The following is a 27,797-nucleotide window of genomic DNA, read 5'->3' as shown; positions in this document are numbered from 1 at the left end:
TTCCCTCAAAGTGGGAGAGGGAGGAGGGAGCTGGAATTTATCGGAGCCCGCTGTCAGGGAGATGAATGGCTCCTTCTCCCAGGAGTAAATTAGGGAATTGCCCGGTTCCAGGCCTCTTTGGCTCCGCTGCTGGAAACCAGCTCATCCCTGGAAATGTTCACTGAGCCTAAAACCACAAAATCGGAGCAAAAGGCCAAAAACATTGTATGCTATCCATAAAATTAATCCAGGGATTTCTGTCTCCTTCAACAACACAGATTCCTTGGCAAAACCTGAGACACGGGCCTGGAATGGAACCTAATCCCTACCCCATCCCCTTATGGAACCTAAGTTTTTGTGTGCAAAGGGAGGAAAACATGGAATAGCATTAATTGTACTTTTTGCCCTGTAATCGCTCCCAAGAATCTGGTAAGAACCTGGACAGCTTCCCATGCTCTCCCTCCTTCACCTCCTTTCTGGACTCTTTTCTTAGGATCAAGAGTAGGAAAAATCAGATAATTCGGATGATTCACATTCCTGAGGCTGTGAAAAGGTTTTGGGCACCTGGATCACAGGGAACTCAAACAGCATATCGAGACTGGGGACAGCTTCCAGCAGAAACCAGACTGGGAATGGCTGCTCCTTGGAAGCTAAATTGGGGGAATAATTATGGATCCTGATGTGGATGCTGCTCGTTTGCTGAGGACACCCAAAAGCAGAAAAGAAGGAGACAATCCCCACCTGTCAAATTTCAATTAACCAACCTAAAAAAAAGCCATTATAGGAGCAAGGAAAGATGGACTTTTTTTTTGTGTGTTCCCAGGAAAGTGCTGCACCAGGAGAATGAAGGGATGTTCCATTTAGAAAGAGACGTAGGTCCAGCTTGGATAGGAGCAGGAAGAGTCCCCTGAGGTAACGTGGAGCTAAAAATTAATCTATCAACCTTTAACCCCTAATTCTGCTCAAATCCAGCACCACAACAAAGCCCACGTGCCTTCCTCAAATCCCCACGGAGTCACCTCAATGGAATTTATTCCTTACACAACAGGATGACGACCTCAATGCCCCAGGAGTGGGTTTGCTCTGGCTTTTACCCTAAATCCTGAAAGCAGGCATTAGGGAAGTGATCCCAAGATCCGAAGGGCAGGGCTGGTTTTGTTGATGCTCTCCAGCAACCCCTCTGTGTCCAGCAGAAAATATCACGGAGGTTGTCTCTGCCAATCCACCTGGGGACAGCAGGGCGCATGGAAGATCTCTGGAACTGGGACAGAAATGCCTGGAAATGGCACGGGACAGGCTGTGGTGTGTTTGGGATGGAAAAACATTTTCCCAGAGCAGGAAGCGGCGAGAAGGAAAAGGGAGGTTGGAAAACCAAAGGATAAGAGGTGACATGTCCAGAGAGCGGTCAAAGGAGGTGGCAGTGGAATTCCTGCACGTGGAAAAGGGATTTGGGGACAGGATCCATGGGAGATGCTCAGCTTTCCCCATCCCACCATCCAGAGGGAGCAAACTGGTGGTGGAGAGCAGGGAAAGGTGCAGGATGGCTTTGGAGCTGCTGACATTTTTCATGGAAATGGCTTGGCAAACCAGAAGGAATTGTCTTCCCAAATTATCCCTCTCCTGCTGCGGGGTGGGAAAACAGCCACAGAACCCAAAGAGGCAACCAGCTCCAACAGAGAATTCCCTGCCCTGGCACCACCATGAAAGACGGGATAAAGCCTGGATGAGCAGATTTGTGTGGGAAAGCTGGGACTCTGCCCCCAGCCCTGGAGTCCTTGGCTCCCATTCCCAGGCAAAGTGTGATCATAGTCCCGGGTTATCCACAGGTACCAGAGCATTCCCTGCTCCATGTCCCCCACAGGATCCCAGCTGGCTGTGTGGAAAGAGGGAGGGAGGGAATTGGGAGGGAACAGAGGGTCCATGAGAGGTTCCTGGAAGCCATCCCACTGCTTGCCAGCTCTTTGTCACCTCCCAGGAATGCAGGGAGGATCCAGAGTGGTTTCCTCCTGAGCACTCCTCCTTCCCGGTGTGCTGCCTCCACCCTCTGCTGCCTCAATTCCCAGCCCACCTTCCCACTTCTCTTTTCCCTGTCTTGATCATCCCAGCCTTCCTCTCTGGCCTGTCTGCCACTTCCTAGATTTCTTAAACCCCTTCCCTCTTTTTCCTTCCTCCTCTGCCCCCACACCACTCCCACTCATCCTCCTCCTCCTCCAGCTCCTTTCCACACTGCTCAAGCTGCCCTGAAGTGGCTCTGGATGACCTCCAGCTTCCCACACTAGGAATTCTCAACCCTAAATTTAAAATCCAGGACCCTGGTAAACCTAGGGAGGGGGAAAAGGTGCTGCTCATCCCAACTTTCCTCAGGGCAAGGCTGGATTTGCCAGTAAAGCCCTCCATGATGAGCAAGGTCTGAGTGGCTCTGGAATTGTTACTAAAGCTGCTGAAATGCCTTCTGTATTCCTTAATTATCCATAAAAGGCATGGAGGAGTAACATTCCCAGTAGGGAAGGGGCAATGGGGAGCCACCACAAAGCCCAGCCCAGGGAGATCCTCATCCCATATTTTGAGTGGGATTCTCCCAACCCCAGTGCTTTGCTACTTGCACAAGGAATGTGAATCCCACTTTCCCCAGCGGCGAAGGAATTACTCACAGCTCCTTGTAGTTGGCATCGTACAGAGTTGCCCACTTGTTCTGCTGGTGTGGCTGCCACTTGATGGACTGGAAGTTGGGATCCAGGTAGGAGCCGTTCAGGCTGTCGTTATCCTGAATCAGGCCTGTGGGGAACAGTTAAAACGGATTAAATCCCCATTTTACTCGCTGGGCTGAGTATCCAGAGGGTTGGGAGCCCAAGGAAGCGACCGGCACTGCCGGAGGATTCCCTCCTGACTGCCGGGGCAGCATGAGATCCAGGGTGAATCCCACAGGCTGGCAACCATCTTCCCTCCTCCCACAGCCCCGGCCCGGCGGGAGCGGGGCTGGAATTCAGGGGATGCTGGGGTACCTGGAGAGAGCGCTCCCGGCTGGTGCCAGGGAGGCGTCTGGACGCGATCGGGATTGAGCGGCACCGATCCCATTCCCGGCTCCTGCTTGATCAGCCCGTTGAGCATCTGGGCATTGAGGGTGTTGGGGGGGGACTCGGAGTGTTTCCGCTTCTTGGCGGGATGCACCGGGAGGCTGTGGATACCGCGGGAAGATTCAGCAGGGAACGGAGAGTCGGGAGGTGACAATCCCACAACCAGGACAAGCGGGATCTCACATGGAAAACACAATCCCACAGCGCTGTCCCACCTTATCCCACACTGCTGAGTCTGGGTCACTACTTGTGCTGAGCCACATCTTTAATTCCACAGAATCCCAGAATGGTTTGGGTTGGACAAGACCTTAAAGCTTATCCGGTTCCAGCCCCTCTCCATGGGGCAGGGAACCTTCCGTAGATTTCCCGCGTCTGCTCCTACCACGGAACCCCACACTTCAGGCAATCCACACACCTCCGGCTCCCATTCCCTCACCCCTGCCATTCCCAGGCCTTACTCTGCTCCGTGCTGCTGGAGGAGCTGGTGCAGCATCTGGGATTGCTGGGCATGGTGGAGCTCGGCGGGCGCCATGCCCGGCCCGACGCTGTACGGAGGCATCAGGGGCTCGGCCTTCAGGAACATATCCCGCTGCAGGCCGGGAAAGTGGGAATTGTGCGGCGGCTGGAGGGGGTGAGGGGGCGGTGGGGGCGGCGGAGGGGGACCCTGGAGGTGAGGGGGTGGAGGAGGAGGCGGCGGAGGAGGAGGGTGCTCCAGGCGGGAAGGGGGAGTCATGTGACACATATTTTCGGGAGTCATGGTCCGGAGGAGGTGAGGATCTGGAAAGGGAGAAAGAGCCAAAGTTAGGAGTGTCCTGATCCCACTGACCCCGATATCTTGGATTCTCAGGCTGGATGAGGCTTGGAACAACCTGGGCTAGGGAAAGTGTCCCTGCCCATGGCAGGGGGGTGGAATGGGATGAGCCTTAAGGTCCTTTTCCACCCAAACCATTCCAAGATTCTATCATTCCATGGGACAATGAGGGAGCAGAGTCAATGGAATTACCTGAACACCCCCAGTACTTCCAGGGAGGATTTCTGAGGGGGCACTTTAAACATTTTAACTGAAACCAGGAGGGGACTTTGATCCCTGAATTTAAATAGATAAAAAGGGACATTCAAATGCGATTCCACCTTTCTCCTCCTCCATTTGGAATGGGATACTAAAGCCATTCTATAATTAGGGTGGATTTGACTACACCAGCACCAACAGAAATGTTTCAGGTGTGGAGGGACATGCAAATCCATGTCCCTTCCTGCCCTACTCCTCAACACCTCAACATTCCAGATCCACTCCCTTCCATGGGCAGGGACACCTTCCACCAGGTTGCTCCAAGCCATGTCCAACCTGGCCTGGAACACTTCCAGGGATGAGGTAGCCCCAACTTCCCTGGGAAATCCATTTCAGTGCCTCATCGCCTTCACAGGGAAGAATGCCTTCCCAATGTCCCCCCTGTCCTGATATCCCATGCCCTTGTCCAAAGTCCCTCTCCAGTCTCCAGCCTCCTTTTTCTTCACCAGGACAAAGCCCATCTGTTTTTCCAGCCTTTCCCTGATATTTGCATTAACCTGTCCCTTCAGGTGTCCCCACAGAACATTGCAATCCCAGCAGGAATGAGGGACTGACTCCTGGGATGTGAGGAAACCGTGGGGTAGGAAGTGACAGTGACTTTGTTTTAAATGCAAGACAAAGCTGCTTCATGCTCCAATGTGGAAAACCGGCTGGAAAACGCATCCAGGAACTGGCCAAGCCAGGCACAGCCTCTGGGAACACGGAGAGGGACGGCAGGGAAGGACCTGTTGGATCTTTCCAGGCTGAGCTGGATGGACTTTGGCCTCAGAACACCCAGGCAAGGGCTGAGTAATGAGGCCAAAGCGCTTGACCAGGAATGGGAAAACTCCTCCCGTCAGAAGGTTTGGAAAATTGGAATGTGTTTGCGCTGGGTCCTCCTGCTGAAGGCTGCCAGGGCAGGGCTGCTTTCACCCATCCTGCTCCCTCTAAGGTGTCCTGCTTCCCTCTGGGACCTCTCAGTGCCTTTTCCACACACATGGAAGTGGATTCCTCATTCCAGGCTCAATCCTGGGCCAGCCTTCCTTTGGGAGCTGCCCCAGGGACAGCCCAGCCAAGGACAGGCAAGCGATGTGCTTGCCCAGGGCATTCCCAAATCCAGGAAAAATCATCTCCAGGAATGTGATCCCAGCTTTGTGGGTGCCCTCTGGAGCCTCCTCTCCTTCCCAACTGAGCTCCGAGCACTCCAAAGCCGCTCTCCCCATGGTGAGCAACCCGGCCTCTTTGTTATATTTAAGGAAGGGCCAGGAGGAATTCCAGGGATTTTTTTTAGCAAGATAAACAGAACTCTTGACCTCTTCCATCAAAAAAAAAAAAAAAAAAAAAGAGGAGCAGGCGCTGTTCCCGGTGGGGACTGGGCTGGAGCCTGGGGAAGAGGGTGCTCCTGCCGAGGGGGAAGGGAGACCAGGACAACCTTCCCTCCTTCCTTCCCAAGGAGTTTTTCCATGGTAGAACAGTGAAGGTCACCAGAGGGACCAAACAACCCTCGGTGGCTTTCCTGGGGGAAGCCAGGAGTACCTTGCAGAGACCCTGGAGGGGGTTCCAGCTCCCTGTGCCATTTCAGTGGGAGCGGGAGATCCTCGGGATCAGCTGGAGGGGAGGGAAAGGCTGGAAAGGAACTTACTGGAGAATGGCGGGTTCATGGCTGCTTCCCAGAGCCAGGTTCCATGTCAGGGCCGCGCTCCCGCTCTGCGTTCCCGAGGCAGAGGGCAGGACCAGGGGGATGGCGGGCTCCACATCCCACCCCGCCACGATCTCCCCGCGCCCACGGATTCCCACCACGGATTCCGGGTCGGTGGATTCTGGATTCCCACCACGGATATTCCGTGTCCGTGGGCTCCCGGCTCTCCTTCTGTACCGGTCCCTCTCCCCTTTTCCACAGCCAGGAGCGGAACAATGGGCGAAAGCCGAGGGATATTTACTAACTGATAATCTCCCCACGTAGTGCAGCCGCCTGTTTTCTCCCGGCTGATAAAGACTGCAGAGCCAACCACTTTCACGGAATAAAAAAGGGGGTGGATGCTGGATTTGGGGTTTGGATTAGGATTTTTTTTTTCCCCCTTCTTCCTTTTTGAAGCACTTACCGTTCACCTGCTGAGGGGAGTAGGCTTCCGATCCGGAATCCGGAGGAGAGTCCGGCAAAGTGCTGTGGAGCGATGGGAAAAGAAAAGGGAAAGTCATTTTAACACAGCTTCCAGCACAACCAAGAGGTCCAGGTGGATTCAAGCACCCTCCAAGATCTGGCAGGGGAATCCTAGGTGGATCTGCAGCAGATCCCAGACACCCCAAGTGTGTCCAGTTGGGATTGCCATCACTGCCACTGGTTCCACTGGAGCTCGGGAATTAGGGACGTTTTGTTGAGCTGACAGTGAGAATTCCAGGGAAAAGAAGCCAAGCAAATTTATCTGCTTCCCAGGGAAAGGTGTGCTTCCCATGGAAATGTCAGTCAGTGATCAAGTGGAATGCACAGAGCCTCTCTCCCCATCCCAGGAAGCTGTTCCAGGCCAGGCTGGAAAAGGCTTGGATCAACCTGGGATAGTGGAAGGTGTCCCTGCCCATGGCAAGTGCTGGCACTGGATGGGCTTTACGGTCCCTTCACATCCAAACAATTCCATGATTCTATGAAATGGGGGGCTCTGGGGCACCTGGGAAGCCCATGGAATGGATTGTGCCTGTACAAACCTGAGCACCACCACAGCTCCTGCTGTATCCCCCTGGATATATTCCAACATCACCAGGAGGAGGATTTGGCCCTGACTGTGAAACACAATCTAAAAAAAAGTTCGAGCTCCCAGCTGCCTTTTCCAGCACATCCAGGGCTAGGGATGGCACGGCCAGGCCATGTGTAGTGACACAGCAGGGACAGGGAGGGAGATCATGGCACATTCCCATTTTCCACAGGAATTCCTTTCCATTCACACATCCTACCCCATCAGGTTTATGGATGCAAAATAATCCCAGACAAATCCCAGTGCTCCTTGGATGAAAGCCAGCCAAAAAGCAAATGAATTTTGGGAAAGGGAGGAAAAGCACGGGACACACTGCTCCAACTCTGCTCCTGACAGCACCCCCAATTTCAGCCAGGAACCAGGATACAGGATCTTCCTGGACCAGAGAAGCCCAAGGCCCATTGATTGGATTCTACACGGGAAGTTGCACACAGCAGGGACTGGAGAGGGATGAGGTAGGTTGATCCCAAAAAAAACCCTCTCCATGCTTCCCTCATCCTCCACCTTCCCTTGGAGCACCTTTCCATCATTCCGTTCCCACGCCTGGCTGGAGCATCTATTCCCAGCCTTATTTCCAGGCTCCTTGCCATGTGGGATCTGAGTTCATACTGTATTTCCTACGGATTTATCAGGATTTATGCACCACCAAGCCAAGTCTTGGCCAGTAACACAAGGGAACAGCACAATTCAAGGAATCCAGGAGGCTGGAAAAGGTGGACACTGCAGAATTCCCACTGGGAGGTAGTGTGGCTGTGCCCAGTCCAAGGGAAGGGTTTGTTGTCATCCACCACATTGTCCCTGAGCATGTGAAGGGATGCTTGGGCCAGGAAGTGGATTCCATTATCCTTATGTGTTCCTTCTAGGATATTCCATGATTCTCCACTTGAAAAAGCCTGGCACAAGGTGGAAGAGTCGTTCTGGAATGCTGAGGGAATGCTGCCATCAAAGCTGATCCAGTTCAGCTGCATCCAAACGAGGTCTCCACCTCTGACAGCAAGGTGTGATCCTTACTCATGACGTCCTGCAGAATTCCAGATGCATCCAGAAGAAAAGGACACAACAAGGCATCACTTCATGCTTTTGATTCTCCCTAAGCTCCAGGTATCCTTCTGGGATCACTGCAACGGAAAACCCCCTGGTCTGGCAATAAAAGAAAGGCAGATTTTTCCTTTTAGCCTTCCGGGATCTCTTTCCACGTTCATCCAAAGGGTGAAAGTTGTTGACTGAGTGTTCCCAAATTTGGCAATCCCCACGTTGTGCTTGCTGGCAACACTAGAGGGCACAAGGCAGAGGGAGAAGAGCCAGTCCTGGAGCCATCCTGGCCTCACTGTCCTTACATCCATAATCCCATGGGAGAAGGCTGTCTGGGTCCACCACCACATAAAGATCCAGGCTGGAGCACAGCACAGCACCTTGGGATGTTTCTGATCCCTTCCGTCCATCCCAGAGAGCAGGAACCACATCCTTTCTCCTCTTGGGAATAACTCTCCAGCTGGGTCCACCAACAAATCTCAAAACCCGCCCTTCCTCTCCCCCAGAGCTTGTTGAACGGGACACATCCAGCTCAGATCCATCTTCTTCCCTGGAGCAGCACATCTACAACATCAGGCCATGAGAGGAACATGTCCCCGCCCAGTGCAGTGAATTATCCTCTGGGACAGTCACGGCAACATCCCAGAGACTGCGTTCCATCCCAGAGACTGGATTTTGTCTTGTTCCAGTTTATTCTGCGTCTCTTCCTCCTTCAAAAATGCTCCAATGTTCTCCCCCCTGCAGATGTCCAGCAGAGGTATCCAGTACTCTACGAAGGCATGGGGGATGGTCCCAAAAAACCTTTCGGGAAGCTTCAGGAGCTCCACTCGCCCAAAACCAAGGACTTACCACAGAGCCATGCTGCCACACGCCACAGCTCCGTGGGACCCTTCAGGTGCCACCAGCCTGGAGGAGCCTCCATCCCAGCACCCACCCTTATCCCGCCATCCCGTTCCCACTCACCCAGGTGCGTAGGAGGCCTTGGGCTCTGATTTGATTGGAGGGACCACGTTGTTCAGGCAGTGGCCACCCAGGAAGCCCTTGGGCACCACCATGCCGTTGTTGTTGTTGCAGTTGAGGTGAGCTCCGTAGGCGGCTCCGCAGGGATTGGCCAGGAGAGGCCCATGGCGGATGGGGAGCTGGCTGCCGGCGGGAGGGAGGTGGAGGGGAGTGCTGGGAGAGGGATTGCTCACGCTGCTGATGGAGCTGGCGGGAGGCGCGGGGATGCCAGCGGAGCTGGAGGGCTGGGGGTGCGTGTAGCTGGCGGGAGCAGGGATCTCAGGGAAGCAGCTGAGGGAGAAAACGGGACAACGTCAGGGCAACAGGTCAGGGGGACTGATGGAAGAGTCCAAAATCCACCCAGGAAGTTCTGAAGTGCCCAGGACAGCAACCTCAAGGAATGTGTAGCCAGCAGGATCTGCTCACTGTGCTCCAGCTTTACAGACCAAATATGCCAAAGATCCCCACCCTGCTCCCAGATTCCCTTGGTCTCCAGGTCTACTCTGTCTTCCTTCAGAAAGTTGGGGTACACAGGGAGATCCTTCCCTTCTCCAAACTCAGGTAATCCTGGGGATTTAACCTGAGCTCCCGGTGCTCAGATTAAGGAAAAGCGTTTATGGTGTCCTTGGGGGGGATAAAGAGAGGGAAAAAAAAAAGACTGGGAAAACTTGAAGGTAAGAAGCCAGGAAGAGACAGGAGAAAGAGCTGGGAATGGAGCAAAGAGCAATCCAGGAAGATTCTGGAAAGGCAGAGGTGATTCCTAAATGATTCCTCAAATTTCAGGGCTGGAAACTGCTCAACAGGTTTCCAGAGAAGCTGTGACTGCCCCATCCCTGAAAGTGCTCCAGGACAGGCTGGGCAGGGCTTGGAGTAACCTGGAATAGTGGAAGGTGTCCTGCCCATGGCAGGGGTGGAACTGGATGGGCTTCAAGGTTCCTTCTGACCCAAAAGTTCCTTCCCACCCAAACCATTCCAGGATTCCATGATCTCTCCATGGAAAATGACAAGGAACACTGTTCCTGCTGCAGAGCAAGGGAAGCACTTACATCTCTGGAGAGTCTTCCTTGCTGATGTACTCTTCCAGGATGCTGGTGTCGATGTTGGATGGTTCCAGAGCTCCATTAATGTCGTGGCCTGGAGGGGAGAGGAGGTGGAAGCATGAGCTGGGAGAAGGACAGGAAAGGACCTTGGAAACACCACCAGACCCTTACACAGTCAAGGAACTGATCTGAGAATCATGGAATAACGGAATGGGTTGGAAGGGAACTCAAAGATCACCTCATTCCAACCCCCTGCCATGGGTAGGGATGACTCACTAGATCAACATATCCCTGGGGACTGCCAGCTGTCCATACCCACTGCATCCCGGTGTAAAGCTGCATCCCAGGAGATGGGGCACGTGGGACAAGCCAGGGCAGGGACACAGACACATGGTGGGAATCAGATCCTTTGGGATCCCTTCCAACTCAGGACATTCTATGATTCCCTTTGGACCCTTTGCAGAACACCGGAATTCTCCACCACAACCTGGATACACTCCCGACCTTCCTCCCTCTCCTCTGCTCCATGGGCAGGCGGTGGATTTCCCTGTCCTTTCTCCAGAGGGCTCCTCCTCCCCTCCCTGCCCTGTTCCAGGGAAGCTGGGCAGGGTTTTGTTGACAGAAAATCCTTCCTTTATCTGTCTCTCCCAAGTGGGAGTCCGGAGGCCGCCAGGGCCGGGGCCAGCCCGCGGTGCCAAAGGCACTGCCAAGAAAGTGGAAGAGAAGATCCAGCTCCCCCTGCTCCGATAAGGAAGTCAGTGAAAGACCATCCAGAAAGACCCCACGTGAAAGCCCAGGAGAAGCCCCTGCCTGCCTGGATCCGCCAGGTTCCCGGGAAAGGTCACCCGCTGATCCGCAAAGGCCGGCCCGGGGGGCTCCAGCCCACCCCGGCCAATTGCAGCTCTCCCTCTGCAAATCCCTCTCATACCAAGACAGGCAAATCGGCAGAAATAAATCCAGCTAGGAATTCTGCCAAGCGGACAGGGTGTGTGTGGATGCAGGGATCTCTGCCTTAGAAACCTCGGATGAGGGGGGAACATCCCGGGTAACCCTTCGTTTTTGGGACATCTCCGTGGCAGAGCCCAGCAACCCGGGGGACAGGGTGAGGGACGTGTTCCTGCACGTGAACACAGGAGCAGGATGTGAACATCTGGAGCAGGGACACACGATGCTGCCTCCAGGTGAGCACTGAGGTGAGGAGAGGACAGAGCAGCTAGAGCCTCCAGGACCTCCAGCTGTGCCAGCACCTCCCGTATGGAGTTGCAGATCCCAGGGGAGCACAGGGGTGGCTTCTGTCTCTCCACTGTGACAGCCACATCCTATCCGAAAGTTCCTGGGATGTGGTAGCTCCTCCCTCTTGTCCTCGGAGTTATGGGAGCTCACTGATGGCCATCCACGTGTCCCTCGCTCATCCCTAAGGATCTCTGCCATAGCCTGCTCCCAACATTTCACCACAAACACATCTCCCAAGGCAACTCTTCAAGCTCTCACCATCACCCCCGTAACATCCCCAAAACCTCCTGCCAGGGATGAGCACCCCAGGAGGGTGGGAATCCTCCCCATGCTTCGTTGCCTCCCTCTGAGCAAAAAAACCCTGGGCTATAAATCACAGGATGCCTTTGGCAAACGCCCACCCTAAAGGCCATCAGGAAACTTGTCTTCATCCCAAGTTTCGGGACTGGGATCCACGATCAAAGCAGCAAAAAGAGCACTTGGCCAATTTTTGTGACTCAGCCCGTCCAAGAAAAGTCCAACCCCAGCAGCTTTCCCTCACACCTCCAAACTCCATGAGCTCCTTTGTGGTGGAAGAGGAGCCCAGGAACCCTTCAGGATGTGAAGGAGGAGAAGCCCTCTACAGACAGCAGGATGCCGAGCTTCCCAATTTTCTGACGGTGCTGAGGCCCTGGCACAGGGTGCTCAGAGAAGCTGCGGCTGCCTCATCCCTGGGAAGTGTCCAAGGCCAGGTTGGAGCAACCTGGGACACTGGAAGGTGTCCCTGCCCATGGCAAGAGGGTACTGGATGAACTTCACAGTCCTTCCAATTCAAATCATTCCAGGATTCCTTTGCTTCCTTGAAGTCACCTTGGGGAGGGCGAGATAAGCCCAGTGACGCGAGAGGTGCGTCAGGGCTGGAGGGGAGATGTGGCTGCCCACCAGAAATCAAGGACCTTCCTCTGCTCCAGGACAGCGGGATCTGCCCAAATCCAGGGATATCAGGGCAGGGACGAGCAATGTCCCACTGCCCAGAGCTTCCACGCAGCCAGGCTCTCACCAAAGGCAGCTTAGGTGATTAATTAAAAGCTAATACTGCTCCATAGTCACGAGATCCCAACGGCACCGGCATTCCCTCCCCCTCCCAAGTGGGGATTAGTGGGAAGCCACCGAGGAGGGAAGCTCAACGCCCACATGGCTCCGCACGGGACAGGCTCCCAAATCTCATCCCAGCAAAGAAAGATGGAGGAGCCCAGGGAAGCACTGAGCTCATCCATCCCAAACCTGCCAGGTCCCGACGTCCCGTCCTCCTCCTGTCCCTGGCATTGCCACCCTGCTCCCTCACCACGTCACCGCTCCACTTTCCAACCCTTCTCTGGGATAAGAGCCATGCCAATCCCCAAAAAACCCCAACCTCTGCCTGAAGAACAAGAAGTTAAAACCCTCAGCACCCTCCTCGTGAGCGGAGCCGGGCGGGCTGAGGCCCCCGGACGTGTGAGAATGTCAGGAATCCCAATGTTTGGACTGGTTTTCTCTGCCTTCCCCAAACCTCCAAACACGCTCCACATCTCAACAGAGGTGCTTCCCACCCCGCTGCCTCCTCCCTGCCCCTGCTCCAACCGGCTCGTCCCTCCTGGTGGCACCTTCCCAGCTCCTTGCCTCAGTTTTGGGTGCTCCCAGAGATGGGCACAGGGCCACAGGGCTTGGAAAGAGTTAACAGAGCTTGGCCTCTGTGAACTGTCATATTTACAAGTCTGAGGGATTTAACCCGGAATTTTCCTGGAGTGATAGGCTGAGAAGTTTATGGAATTTCTATTTATAACAGTCCCCCCTCCCTCTTCAATTCCTACTCGGTTGCCTGTCTTCAAATCAGCCCTAATCCTGCCTGGGTCACCTGGGGGTGGGAGGAAGGGAGAGAGCTGGAGAACTTCATCCCGGGATGCGCTAACACGAACCAGATGTGGGAAGCTGGAGATGACGACGAGGTCAGCACTCTGCAGGGGCTGGGGAACATCAGCCAGGGGTGGGGGGACACCGGGGAGGAGGAGGAGGAGGAGCAGGAGAAGAGGCTGTGCCAAGCCTAGAGCTTCCCAGTGCCACTGGAGCCACGTACGAGAGAATGTTCAGGGAAAACTGAGGCGTGGAGCAGCCTGGGAGGTGACAGAATACCCAAACTGGTGCATGGTGGATCAGGATCAGGAAACCCCAGGAACTTCTGGTTCCGTGTGGTCCCTCTCCTAATGGTCCTCCAGCACGTGCTGGAGCAGCAGTGAGATACATGGATGAGCAGGACACAGGGCACGAAGCTCCACCAGGAATTAGCTGGGATGCCACAGCAGTGCCAGTGCTTGGAGAGGCAGGGAGCCCCGGCACATCCCTGGGCTCGTCCCTGCGTCCGTGCACCAGGGCTCAGTTGTGCAATCCTGGAGCCAGGCTGCAGCATCGGCACATTCCCGGGGCCCCGCGCCGCTCCTCACCCCCTTCTCCCTCCTGCCGTGTTTATCCTTCGGCCCGGGAGGATTGGCTGCTGGCCTGGCCGCGAGCACCAGGAATCCGGGCCGTGGCAAACAAACCAAACACCGCCTAAGCCCGGGGAGCCGCAGGGCCAGGGCTTGGCTTCGGAGCTTCTTCCCATCCTGGACGGCTCTGCCACGCAGGGAGGAGCTGCTCCAGCTGGGAATAGCATCCCTCCCATCCCTGCCACCTCAGCAAACCCAGAGACTGGGGCTGCACACCTGGACAGAGCCGCTTCCATAAAGAACAGCAGGATGATGTCCCTATTGCCCCACTTGCCCAACCCTGGGCTGCTTCCATCCTTTCTGGTGACCCTGGAGGAGCCCCTGGCTCCCCCTGGATCCCAGCCCAGCATTCCTGCTTAATTAATGCTCTTTATTACCTGACTGGGATGACAACCAGCCCCCAAACGGGGCTCCTGTAACCGGAGCAGGACACGGAGCCAGCGCTCCCACAGCTCCCCAAAGACCACCCCAGAGCAAAGTCCTGGCTGTCCAAGGCATTTCCAGGGGATCCCACGCCTTCCCTCTGATCCACAGCCCCTCCTCATCCCATTACTGTCATCCTTTGCTCCCCCCAGGAGTATCATCCTTGAGCAGTTTCCTTTGGATTAGGACCCCTTCGGTCCCTCCACATCCCAGCCCAGCCCATGTCTGCTCCCATCACAAAAGGTGGGACTGTCCCAGGCCATGCTGAGGTTCATCCACCCCCTGTGTCCCATACTGGGGACATTCTCCAGCCAGCCCATCCCCAAGGACAGCCCTGTCCTTCCACAGCCAAGGGGCAGCTCCAGCATCCCCTGCTCATACCGGACCAGAAAACCCAAGGTCCAAATTCCAACCAATTCCACACCAAAAACACAGCCAAGGATGAGCTCTGGGATCTGTGGGGTAAGATGCCAAGGAAAACACCAAGCTGAGGGGTAAGGATTTGGGGGGTTTGTGTGAATTTGGTTGTCATGGAATTTAAGTGAACTAATCAACAGAGCAATGGATAAGGTTTGGAACAGACACATCCCACCAAACCTTCGGCATGGAGGGGCCAGGATTGTTCCCAGTACCTGACCCCCTCCTTCCTGGGAGTTCTTGGTGAGCTCCCAGCCAACACCCCAAATTCAACCCGTCTGCATTCCTAGAGAAACTATCCCATGTCAGACAGGGCAAGAAGCAGGGAGAGCAGTGATCAGGGGTAGGGATACAGGACAGTGGGATTCAGCCAAACCCCCAGACTGAGGGAGAAAAGAGCATTTACAGGCTGTCCGGGAATACTCAGGAGCAACAACCTGGGTAATAGTGAGCCAGCTCCAAGGAAAAACACTTGGAATAATGAACTGGCCTGGTGGGAAGTACAACCAAACCATGGCAGGGGGTTGGATGATCTTTAAGGTGCTTTCCAACCCAAACCATTCCAGGATTCCCTGAATGTCCAGAGGCAGCAGCATCTCCCTGCTCCCTGGAAAGCTCTCTCCGCTCCTACATAATCCCACAACTCCTTAGCTTACATCCGCCGATTAATATACTTGGCAAAAGCACCTTTGGATGAGGTGGACAAGGCCCTGGGAAACGCTCCAAACCCAGGGATAAGGAGATAACACCCTCCATTCCCCATTCCCAAGAGGACAGAGTGTTGGTGGGAGACATCCCAGGGCACAAGAAGCGTGAGGACCCAGAGGAAATTATCCTGCTGTGCCACGGCAGGCCATGGGCATGTTCCTTGGGAAACTGCAGGAAGAGGAGGCAGAAGGGATGATCCTCCCTCCCAAACTTCCCTGAGCCCTCCCTCTGAGCACCTTCTCTCCTCCAGCCCTCCTGGAATTTCCCCTCATCTCCCCTCACCAAAGCTGTTCTCCCTCCTGCATCCCTTTCTCCTGGCAGCTCCCCACTCTTGTCCTGGCCTTTCCCCCGCCCTTGCCAGCTGTGAACCTTGGCATGGATGGAGCCATTGTCCTGGGAGAACGGGGGCCGAGGAGGAGGAGGGGAAGGTGTGAGAAGGGACACAGAGGCGCGTTTGTCCCTGTCCCCGCGGCCGTCAATGCCGCGCTTGTCCATTCATGCTCTCCGAGGGCAGGAACAGCGGCTCCATTTGGGAGGCTCCAAGGTGCCTGCCCAGGGGGGCACATTGCCCTGTTTGTTTGGAGACAACGCCTTTATCTCCCTTCCCGGGATGAGGGTGTTGGAGCAGGGACAACAGGACCGGAGGAGGCCACTTCATCTGGCGGCTCCTGCTGCACGAGGCTGGGGCCTCATCCTTGGGCACAACAGGGATGGGGAAAAGCTCCTGAGGATCCCTGCTGCTGAGGTGCCTCACCTGACCTTGCTTTATCCAGTCTGCAGCTCTGGGGGGACAGGAGGGACATTTTCCACAGGATAATATGATGTGGATGAGCTCCTAGACACTGCCGTGGTGGTGAAGGTCCATATCCATATCCCACACCATTCCCTCAGAGAATTATTGCCAGAATGGATAAAAAAATAACATAATTAGCAGCTACATACCAGTACCAAGAAGAGACTTGATCCAGCCGCCCAGAGCTTTCCCATGCTTGGCAATGACCAGGAGAGGGAACACTCAGGGAACCACAAGGAGCTGACAAAGTTGACGGCAGATCCTGAGCTGTGATTCCACTGCTCTTCTAGTTCCAAGCAAAGAACCCAGGGATGCAGTCCCTGGACACTGACCTTGCTGCAGGGCAACACAGTGGCTCTGGAAAGGCTCTTAGGGAATCCTGAGAGCCAGGATGAGCCACGATCAGCCCAACTCTAAGACATCCACACTACACACAGAGGGAACTCGGGATAACTCAGGATTTGGAGAGGTGCTGCCTCTCCTGGAAACCCCTCCAGCACAAAACAATCCTTAGGGAGGGAGATTAAGAATTGAACAGCACCAGGATACAGGAGCAGAGGCAGCCAAGCATCGCCGGGAACACCGTGTCCAGATCAAACACATCATTCCCTCCCTTCCAACTGGGAGGCACCAAGGTCTGTCCAGGCTGGACAATCTCCAGAGGAGACTGGGAGGAAAAAGCAGAGCCATTTATCTAGATGGGACTTTCTCCAGGGCTTGGGAAGGGCCATCCCAAGTTTTGTGCAACCACCACGGATCTTTCACAAGGAGGAGCATCGGGTCACCAGGGTTTTCCTGCTGCTCACACGGCTGGGACGTTTGCTCCGGAGCTGTCTCCCAAGAAAATCACAACAAGGGACGTCAAAAGCTTCCTCAGACACGTGGCACAAAGCTCCCAAGGAGGATCCCACTTCTCCCAGGATCTAACATGACCAATAGAAGTGGGACAGGTCCAGGGCTGTAAGCTCTGTCTCCATGACCCCATGGCAGGGGGTGGAATTAGATGGTCTTTAAAGTCCCTTCCCAACCAAACTATTCCAGGATTCTACGCAACTGAACTCACTACCGAAACCCCAAAATTCCCTAGGGATTGCTGCCATGCTGACTATTCCCACATCCACTTTTCACAGGGAACTGAGGTTTCTTTTTTTTTTTTTTTTTTTGAAAAAAACCCCTTGTTTGCCTTTTCTGACCAACTCTGAGCCATCCTGGAACATATTTCCTGCTCCGGGGATTTAGCAAACACTTCCCAGACAATACAGCCGAGATACCAAACGTGCTGCTTGGATCCCGTCCATCCCGTGCTCTCCCTGGGTGTTCCCGGGATCACTTCAAAGTGCTGGGCTGGCTGGAGAGCCCCAAATCCAGAGGGAAGGTTCCTGGCACGATGCTTGAGGATGTGCCATGGGGAGGAGAGGATCGGGAGGCCGCTTGGGAATGGGTGGGCATGAGTCAAGTCCAAATTAAACACCAGGCACAAGGATTTTCCTAGCAGAGACCCCCAGGAAGGGACCGGGGTCAAAAACATTCCAGGGGGACCTTCTTCGTCTCCACAACTCCCTGACAGGACCCAGGTGGGGGACAGGCTCTGCTCCGAAGAAACATGGGACAGGACAAAAGGAAATGGCCTCAAATTGCACCAGGTGAGGTTTAGGCTGGATATTAGGGAAAATTCCTTCATGGAAAGGGTTGTAAAGCACCGGAACAGGCTCCAGTGGTGGAGCCCCCATCCCTGGAGGGATTTAAAATCTGTGTGGATGTGGGATAGTTGTGGTCTTGGCCTGCAATCCCAGGGGAATGGTTGGACTGGATGATCCCAGGAGGCTTTTCCAGCCTAAATGACTCCACAATTCCATGATCTCTGCTCACATGGGGTGAAGGAAACTCCCAAGATTCCAGGCCTCCTGTTTCTGTTCAATCACCTCTGCAAGGGATTACACGGATGCAAGAAAGGAAGAGGTGGCAAAGCCCTTTTCTCCGGGCAAAACCAGGATGGTGACCTCAATCTCGTGGATAAATTCTCTGCGGCAGTGGGGAAAAACCTTCAGAGCTAATCCCTCCTGAACACAACTGGCAATGAGGGAAAAACACCTTAACAACGTGAGAATGGGGAATGGTTCGACTCCGGGATCCTGCAGGGTCTTCCGACTTAAACCTGATTTTTTCTGGGTTGGAAATCCTGTAAAAATCCCTCTCAGTGACCATTCTTGACGTGTTGCATCCACAGATGCCCACTGGATGTCCAGAGCCACGCTACGTACCAGGAATTACGAAAGGTCTCTACCTTGACATTCCACTGCCCATCCTGTTGGGCTGGGTTGAGTTTGTCCAGTCCTTCTTTCCGAGAACACCAGCACAACTTCCAGCATCCAAACTCCTCATCCCGGGCTGTGAAAGCTGTTCCCAGCCTGCAGGTCCTCCCAGGGCTGTTCCCTCTATCCCTTTGGCTCCTCAACACCGTCAGGTGAGTTTTGGAATATCATTTATTGCCCAGCACGTGTTGGGTTGGAAGGGATCTTAAGGATCATCCAGTACCACCTCTTCCAGGGACAGGGACACCCTTCACTAGTCCAGGTTATTCCAAGCCCTGCCCAATCCAGGCTTGGCCTTCCCTACAGATCAGCCTCTCCATTCCAATAGCCCTTCCCAAAAACTGAATTAAAACAAGACAGAACGGAGGGGACATGGACAGGACTCCTCGGATTTTGGGATAGATGGGATCTCATCTGGGAAAATCCCATCTTTGTTCAGGAGAGGAGCACTGACCGCATTATCAGCAAGCAGCCAACTGTAAAAAGGTTTGATGGCCCTTATAAAACTCTGTTTTCCAAGTTTTCCTTTACTTAAGCAGGTGTTTCATTCCCAATAAAGCCAAAGCACCCTTTCTAATGCTTCCACGAATCAATGTCCATAAACCCTGGCTAGTCATAACACAAGAGATAAGCCAAGATGCAGCAGGCTGATAAGATGTTTGCTTTCCTGTTTATATGGATTTTGAGCAATCGGCATTCAGGATTAACAGTCATAAATTATGTGGATGCCCCAACCCCTGGAAGTGTTCAAGGCCAGGTTGGACGGGGCTTGGAGCAACCTGGGATAGTAAAAGGTGTCCCTGCCCATGAAATAAGATGGGATTTAAGGTCCCTTCCAATCTAAACCATTCCAGGATTCTACAAATCAAGGAATGAAACCTCCAGTTCTTTGGATATCACACCTGTGTCTTCCAAAAATCCTGTTCCGTGCCCACCCCACAACCTCTGCACTGTCTCCTCCCCACCAAACTATTTGGGTAGGAAAACAAGAACAATTTGCCACTCCATAGCAAAGTTGGGGTGATACCAAAGACTCCATGGAAAAAAAAAAAAAAAACAAAAAACAAAAAAACCAGGGAAAATCAAATCAATTCCAGCAAAAATCCCTTTAATGCCTGGTTTATACACCCAGGCTGGATCCAAGCACTCTGAGGCTGTTTAAAACTCCAGCCTTGGCTTTTCCAACCAGTTCTCCTCCCCACCACCCCAAAACCCAGGGAAATACACAAGTGTTCACGCTTGGGAACGATAGTGGACAGGGAATTCCACAAGAATTCTGTCCACTCCATTTGCAGCCAGGCCTGGCCACTCTTCCCACCTTTCCCCCTCCCTGTTTGGAGTAACTGCCCCGAAGCAGCCAAAGTTCAGTGAGATAAGTGGTGGACCCTGAGTGTCACATTACATTTTCCCTCGGGAAGGAGGCCTTTCCTTCAAATGTGCCTTGAACGCGCCCCAGGTGCCGCTGGAAGCCGGCCCGGAGCGTGGGATCCTGGGCTGGCCACATTACCCACCACCACCGGATCAGGGAGAAGATGCCATGGAGGGGGGTGGGACTGGGATGATCTTTAATGTCCCTTCCAACCCAAAGCATTCCATGATCACACGTCCTGCTGTACAGGAAGAACGGGGAGAAGGAAAGTCTTTTGGATAAGCAAGGGCATGCCAAGCATGCTGTCTGTTGAAATGAAAGGATGTGTCCATGAAAATAAAAGTGAGAGCCACCGGATAGCCAAGTGTGGTATCCAATCATAGAATCCTGGAGTAGTTTGGGTTGGATGGGAGATCATCCAGATTCCATTCCCTGCCATGGGCAGGGACACCTTGCACTAGCCCAGGCTGCTCCAAGCCCTGTCCAACCCGGCCTTGGACACTTCCAGGGATCAATCCACTCTCCACTTCTCAGAGCTCCCATTTACCCTCCACAGCAGCAGGACACCTCTCTGGCCCTCTGCCACTGTCTTATCCCTGTCTGTCCATCCCTAGTCCTGCTATCCCTCTGAAATGCCCCATGTTGATGGCTGTCCCTCCTGGATGACGCTGGAGCACGGGATGGGCACCCAGAAAGCTCCGGCTTGGCCCCAAAAGCCACGAGACTGTTCCTGTTTGTGTCTCCAGCCACAGCTGCTCCCTTGTCCTCTGGCACGGCACACGCTGGTTAATCATTCCTCAGGCACATTCAGCGTCCCGGGATTCTTATCGGAGAGTGCAAAGTCCAATCAGCAACACCACTGGGAAGAGGCAGGAGGGCTCCCCGGCAAGGGCGGCAAAGCTGTGCCGGAGCAACGCCATCCTCAGGCTGGGATTCACGAGAGGGATCCAAGGCACCAGCTGGGAAGGGCCCATGGGCTCACTCGCACCTTCCCAGCACAGCTCCAGATCATGGAGTCCTGGAATGGCTTGAGTTGGAAGCAACTGCAAGGATCATCCACTGTCTGCATGGGCAGGGACACCTTCTACCACCTCAGGTTGCTCCAATCCCCATCCAACCTGGCCTTGGACAGTTCCAGGGATGGGGCAGCCACAGCTTCTCTCTGGACAATCTGTTCCACCACCCTCACCACCAGATCACTCCAGCCATTCCCACCAGGAGGAATCCATAAGGCCCCTATCCAGAAGAGGGAAAGCAGAGCAGGATCCCAGCTTTCTTCCTTGAAATAACCCTGCCCAGGAGCTGTTTAATTCCCTCTTTCTGGCAGCTGGGATGACTCTGTCCTGGAAGGGCTCTCCCTGATAAGGGCAAGGAAGCAGAGGGAAACCTGTCTGTCTGGCATCCCATGGCTCCTCCTTGACCAGGATTCCTTTCCCATCTCCCTGCAAGCAGCAGCCCTTCCACGCCCCATCCCACGCACGGGCTCAGCCAGATCTCTGTGTCACCGTTTCCATGCTGGTCACACCTCCAGCACGACTCCCTCCAATCCGCCCCAACTGCCACCTCTTCCTGAAGTTTCTCCCTGTCTGCGTCCGGGCATTGCTCCCAGGGCACCAGCCTACGGAAGGGGCATTACCCAGGACACGGGCAAAGTTCCTCCTCATGGAGCCTCGTGCTGACATCACCTTTCCAAATCCCAGCCTGCACTTTACCAGGCTTTGCGGATCCACCCTCTCATGAACAGCTCTCTGGCCTTACTCCGCCTGGATGTCTCTTGCCCTTTTCCCAGGATTAAGAAGTTTTGGGGTCCAGGATAAAGGAGTTTTAGGGAAATGGGAGGGAGAACCACCAGCAAAACCACCACAAGACTGTGCCAGCAGTGGCGGCGTTTGCCACCAGCCTTTCCCTGAGGAGCGGACGAGGATGAGTCCTTTGGCTGAAGAGACTCCAGGAATCTCCTATTGGGATGGATGCGGCAGCTTTCCCCCAGTGTCCAGGAACGCCACCTGGGTGTGGTGATGAGCTCAAGGGAATGTTTTTGTCTCTTCCCTGCTCTGCTCAGGCCCCGGGATTGAGCTGGAACTCAGCAGCATCCTCATGGCACCTGCTCCTGTTGAGGGCTGACCAAGCAGGGCAGGCAGAGAAGCTTCAAACAGAGGGAAGAGAGAGGAGAACCAGGGAACAATCCCATTGGGAAGAGAGATGGAGAGGCAGAGGGGAAAGCAAGGCAAGCCATGGAAGGGCTGGGGGTCCGTGCCGTTACCTGCTCGGATCCAGCGCATCCTGAGCATGGTGAGAGCCGATGTCAAGCTCCCGCCGTATCCCTGCTCTCTCCCTGTGTCATTATTCCCTGAGCTCAGCTCCTCCAGCTCCCAGGGCTGCTGCTGCCTGCTGGTTTTTCTATTCCCTGCGGGAAGAGTGGGAGGGCCGGGGAGGCGGCCGGGCGGCCGCTGCTCCGCACAGGGATTTGGGACCGCGAGGGGATTACCCGCAGGGATGGTCATGTGTTTGTGCTGTACCAGCTTCCCCGGGCCCATTCCGGCACGGGCTGACTCCCGGCTCCCAAAGAACTCCGGGCAAAGCCTCTTACCTTCCCGCGGCGCCAGCCAGGCCCCGCAGCGACTGTCACCTGCGCCGCCACCTCATCCCCAAGCCGCTCCTCCCACAGCCAGGAGCCCCCCCCAGGCTGGGATCACGCTGGGCTTTTCCAAGGTGTTCTCCCCCTGCCACAGCAGCTCCGTGTGGGAAAAGATCTCTCCGGCATCCAGCCTCGGGAATGGATTTGGGGGCAGGCAGAGGGTGACGAGTGAGCAGGAAGCCCCAAAAGAGCCATTTTTTAAAGGCATTCCATGAAAAGTGACGTTCTGATCCACGTAGTTGCATTTCTATGTCAAGTCCAGGAAACTAAAACACAGGACACCAGGACAGACCCCCCAGGTTCCACTGTCCTCCCGCCCTTTCTGCTCCCAGTTTTCAGCCTCAAGACATTCCAAAGCAACAGGAAGACTTGGGAGCAGTCCCTGGATTCTCATGGATGTGCTGGTCTACACCAGCAGGAGTCTGACCGGCGAATTCCTTCTCCACTCATTCCCACCACCACCACCACCAAATCCCCCTTATGGCCCAGCAGGGGGACAAGGGGCAATCCCAGCTGCCCTGGGGTCACCTCACTGCATCAGCTCCAGTATTCTATATTCCTTCATCCAAGGAAAACAGGGAAATGTTCCAGACCTCTTCCTGCAGGGCGACACTTCCTCTTCACAGGCACCAAGTGCTCCATAACCAAAATCACCAGGAGTGTTACCAACACCAGGAACATGGGAACAGGTTGTTCAGTGAAGTTGTGGATGACAGAGGGAGGGTTTAGATGGGATATTGGGAAGAAATCCTTCCCTAGGAAGGTGGTGAGGCCCTGGAATTGGATTTCCCAGAGAAGCTGTGGCTGCCCCATCTCTGGAATGTCCCAGACCAGGTTGGCTGGGGCTTGGAGCAACCTGGGCTAGCAGAAGGTGTCCCTGCCCACGTGGGACTGGATGATCCTTAAGGTCCCTTCCTACCCAAAACCATTCCAGGATTCCATCACACATATCCGAACATTCCCATAGGCAAAACCATCCACTCCTGGTCACTCTGAGCTCAGAGATTCCTGTGCACACACAGCCCAGCAGCCCCTGCACGAACACGCGGCTGCTCCACACACAATATTCCCAGTGTTCCAGCCACTCCTGCTCCATGAATACCTGTGGAGCTGTTGGATAACCTCCATGGGAACCTTCCCCTTCTGCTGAACCAACTCTTGTCTTTCCCAGCTCCACCCCGACCCCAAACCTGCTCAACTTCCAGCGCTCGCTCTCCTTTCTCTGCTCCTTCCCCGAATTCCCGCTTCCCAGCCCCCGCCGCCCCGCTCCGAACATCTTTCCCGCTGTACATTCTTCCCCGAGCCCTTATCTCATAAATTAGCCGGGAGAGGGATCCCAAATAGCTGAGCCGTGGCGTAAGCGTTTCCCTGAGGCAGGGGCGGGCGGGAGCAAGGGAAAGGTTGGGAGCAGGATGCCAGCCAAGGGTCAGACGCTGTCAACTCCCTCCTTCTCCTTTGAATCCAAACACAAACGCTCCAGGAACACTCCCAAACCCATGGAAATCTCCTTTCCCTCCCCTGCCAGAACTCCCCCCCGGCATCCCACACTCGCTGCTCCAGGATTTTTGCCTGAGCTTTCCTCAGCAGAATGAGGAAAGGCACCTCCAAACACATGGACCAGCTGTGCTGACACAAACCACGGAGTTTGGGAAGATTCCTGAGTGGGAAGGGATGATCCACGAGGATCATCCAAGTTCAGCTCCTGGCCCTGCATAGGACAATCCCAAAAATTCCACCATATGCCTGGACAACAAGAATCTTTCTAACACAGGAGAAGCCCGGCTTGAGGACACTCAATACGGAAAGCCAGGATTGCATTCCCAGCACCTGCATCCCAGGAAAGCCTGAAGTTATTCCCAACGCATCTTTTCCCTCAGAGACTTTTCCCTAGCCCATCCCAAATACCAAAGCAAAGCCTGGGATCCTTCCCATCACTTTTCTGCTTCTCCATCCTCATACACCTCAGATCTCACCCTCAAAGAGCAGACAGCCATATTCCAGGGAAATAAGGATATCTGGGAAAACAAGGATACCCAGGGAAACACGGATATCCATGGAAGTAAATATACCCAGGGAAACAAGGATATCTAGGGATACAAGGATACCCAGAAAAACAAAGGGTACCCAGGAAAACAAAGACATCCATGGAAATAAATATATCCAGGAAAACAAGGATACCTAGGAAACAAAAATACACAAGGAAATAAGGATATCCAGGAAAACAAGGACACCCAGGAAAACAAGGACACCCAGGGAAACAAAGGATATCCAGGGAAACAAAGGATACCCAGGGAAACAAAGGATACCCCGGGGCACAAGAATAGCCAAGGAAATAAGGAAATCCTGCCCAAGCAAACACCAAGGAAAACTCAGGAAAATCCAGGTCCATCTCTCACGGCTGAGAAAAGCAGGGGCACCAACCAGATCTGAGATTTTTGGGAGCATTTGCTTCCCAAAACAAGCCTGGCTCTACAAATGGGAGCAGCCAGATTCCAGGATTTGGAATGACCACAGGCACCAGCTCTTCCCCAGCTCCAGCAGAACAGCCCCCACTCCCAAACATCTCCATGAGGAGCCTGGTCAATCCTTGTCTGACATGGGGAAATACCAAGGGCTCAAGGATTCTGCCTAAATTTTCTGGGATTGCTTACAGCAGGCTCAGATCCTGGGAAAATCAGAGTCAAGCAAAGGAATGAGAGTTCCCAAGTTATTCCAGGCTTCTCAGCCTGCAGGAAGAAATCTCTTTGGGGGTGGGATGATCCCTAAGAAGAATAAAATATTTCACTCCAAGCAAAAAACAAGTTGGAAAATTATTTCCTGATGATGGGAATTCGGTGATAAATTTTAAAGGAGTGATGGGATAATTAATTTATTCCTGTAAATTATTACATTCTAACAGATCTATTGTTTACCACATCCAAAAACCACTAATTCCTCAGGAGGGCAAGATTCCAGAGTAAATCTAACTCCATGCCATGATTTAAGGCCCTGACCTTCACTCCCCAAAAACCAGAGGATCAGTTTGGCCCCAGAATTCCTCGGAGCACAACAATTAAACCTGGCACAAGAGGGAAAAACTGAGTAGCAATTCCTGGTGCAAAACTTTCTTCTCTCCCCTTCTCCCCCTCCGGCTCCGTGTCGGAACGGATGCTCTGGAATAACAGCGGGAAAGGGATCGAGCTGCCCAAACAAAGTCCTGCTCCATGGAATATTCGGCTCAGAGAGGTTTTAAGAAGGATTTTATAGCTGAGGGTAAGAAATATCCTTCAGGCACAGTTTCCTTGATCCTGGATTTTTACAGGGACAGGATGGTTTTGATTCAAAAGAAAATGACAGAAGGAGAAAGAGATAAAAAAGGGAAAAAGGAAGAGGAAAAAGGGAGAAAGGAGGAGGGAAAAGGGGGAGAAAAGGAAGAAAAAAGAAAGGAGAAAAACAGAGAGGAAGAATCCCAGGATAGCGGAGGTTGTCAGGGATTCTTGGAGTCATCTTGCTCGAGCATGATCACCCCCAGCACCCGGAAAGAACAGGGAAATAGTAAAAGGAAGAAACTTCCACGTTATAATAAAGATGCTCTGGGAAGAGGGAGAAATTCCATGTCTCCAGCTGAAGAGACAGAGAGCTGGTCCATAGATAACATTGGGATGCTGAGCCAGAGCTCTGCAGGACTCCCGGGAGGAGTACCCCCAGGATGGGAAGTGGGAGAGGAGGACTGAGGAGCTTGGCCCAAGTGAAATCCTAAAGGCAAAGGAAACCCCGGAAGGCTGCAGGGAGCATGGGCTGGGAGCGGCCGATAAGAGCCCTCGTGGGGAGGCTTCCCATCCTCGCTAATCCTGGGGCTCCTGGGGATCTGGGACCGTGGCTGGAACTAACAGGGGGTGCTTCCTCCTTTGAAGAAGAGATGCCTTACTGAGAGGTCACATGGATACCAGGAGAGGGGGAAAGCAAGGAGGAAGCAGCTTGAGCTTCCACTCGCTCCCAAGAACATCTTCTGTTCCCACTTTCCAGGATAAATCCTTCTACCAGCCAAAGAATCCACAGGGACACCACTTGTCCTGCCCCAACTGCCTCTGGGGGCTCACTGCACAATCCCACTGCTCCAAAGGGGATCCCAGCTCCGGAGCTGACCCGTGGATTGGGATCCACCCCAGGACCTGTTGGGGCAACGGAGCCTCGCCAGGATGGACACATTATTCCCTTAAGCAGCACATCCATGTGCCAGGGACTCATCCCAAAGGACACAGCCCGTGGCAACTAAACCTGGGCCTGGCAAGCGACCCGCTGGAAAACAAGAGAGGGAAACAAAGCAACGAGGGGGAAAGAGAAGGAACCAGCCACCCCACAAGGAAGAGCCGAGCGTGCCAAGAAGGCCAGAGCAGGGAAGGGAACACGGAGCCGAGGCAGGAACAACAATGGGATCAGGCTCCCAACACATCCCAGTTCAGCCACGAGCAACCACATTTCATCCAACAGAGGCCAAGGTCTCTTCCCGACCACTCTTCCATGCTGGCGGGAAGGAAAGTGATCCACAGCCATGCGGTGTCCACAAGGATCCAGGCTCCGGAAAAGATCTGGGATCCATAGGCCAGAGCCATTGCCATGAGCCTGCTCCTGCTCCAAGGATGGTGAGGGACATTCCAAGGTCCTTGTTGGGGTCACAGTGGGAATCTAAGGCACGGCACGACACAATTCCCAGGATATCCAGCTTGGCACACACAGTCTGCACTGGAGGATGCACCACTGCCCCTGGATAGGGATCTGTGCCATTCCAGAGCCGGCTGGGATAGTGTGGATCCAGGCTGGGAGAGCTGGGATTGTGCAGCCTGGAGAAGGGAAAGCTCCAGGGAGACCTCGGAGCCCCTTGCAGTGCCTAAAGCGACTCCAGGAGAGCCGCAGAGGGACTTTGACAGAGGGGCTGGAGTGACAGGACAAGGGGGAACGGCTTCCCACCGCCAGACAACAGGGTTGGACGGGATGTTGGGAAGAATTCCTCCCTGCCAGGGTGCTGAGGCCCCGGAACGGGTTTCCCAGAGCTGCCCCATCCCTGGAAGCGTCCAAGGCCAGGCTGGCCGGGGCTCGGAGCACCCGGGGCTAGCGGACGGTGTCCGTGCCCAGGGCAGCGGGGCGGCGCTGGACGAGCCCTAAGCTCCTTTCCCAGCCATCCCATCCCGCTCCAGCTCCCGGAGCGGGCCGGCGCCGGCGCTGCCCCCGTTACCTTCAAAGAAGCGCTGCAGAGCCTCCGTCTCGTCCACCACCTCCATGGCTGGGCCATGCACGGGCCGGCCCCGGCTCACTCCGTGCGGCTGCAGGGGGGCATCGCCCCGGCCCGGGGGGGCCCCGCCGCGACCCCCGAGCCCCGTCCGAGCGCCGTGCGAGCCCCGAGCCCCGCTCTCAGCGCCGGGCTCCCGCTGCCGCTGCCCAGCGCGGCCGCCCGCTGCCCATCGGCGACCGCCGAGCGCTGCCCCGGACTCGGGCTGCTGCGGCCGCTCC

General features: G+C 54.5%; 1 protein-coding gene across 7 annotated transcripts in view; it reads right to left on the bottom strand.

The window, feature by feature from the left end:
* Nucleotides 1-27,797, bottom strand: part of MYRF (myelin regulatory factor) — a 43,616-nt gene extending 15,819 nt beyond the window's left edge. The window contains exons 1-7 of one of the 7 annotated variants that reach the window (XM_038138856.1): nt 27,523-27,797; nt 9,926-10,013; nt 8,844-9,170; nt 6,204-6,265; nt 3,512-3,830; nt 2,982-3,154; nt 2,631-2,754 (exon numbers count right to left, since the gene is read on the bottom strand). In XM_038138856.1, the coding sequence (XP_037994784.1) occupies nt 2,631-2,754; nt 2,982-3,154; nt 3,512-3,830; nt 6,204-6,265; nt 8,844-9,170; nt 9,926-10,013; nt 27,523-27,568 (1,139 nt within the window). In that variant the 5' untranslated portion in view covers nt 27,569-27,797. Of the gene's footprint in view, nt 1-2,630; nt 2,755-2,981; nt 3,155-3,511; nt 3,831-5,743; nt 6,177-6,203; nt 6,266-8,843; nt 9,171-9,925; nt 10,014-21,935; nt 23,115-27,522 lie in introns of those variants that run through there. The other 6 variants (XM_038138854.1, XM_038138851.1, XM_038138853.1 and 3 more) reach the window with 6 other exon arrangements.

The sequence above is a fragment of the Motacilla alba genome, chromosome 5 (genome assembly GCF_015832195.1).
Source record: "Motacilla alba alba isolate MOTALB_02 chromosome 5, Motacilla_alba_V1.0_pri, whole genome shotgun sequence".
Classification (NCBI taxonomy): Eukaryota; Metazoa; Chordata; class Aves; order Passeriformes; family Motacillidae; genus Motacilla; species Motacilla alba.
This window is presented reverse-complemented; position numbering and strand designations above follow the sequence as displayed.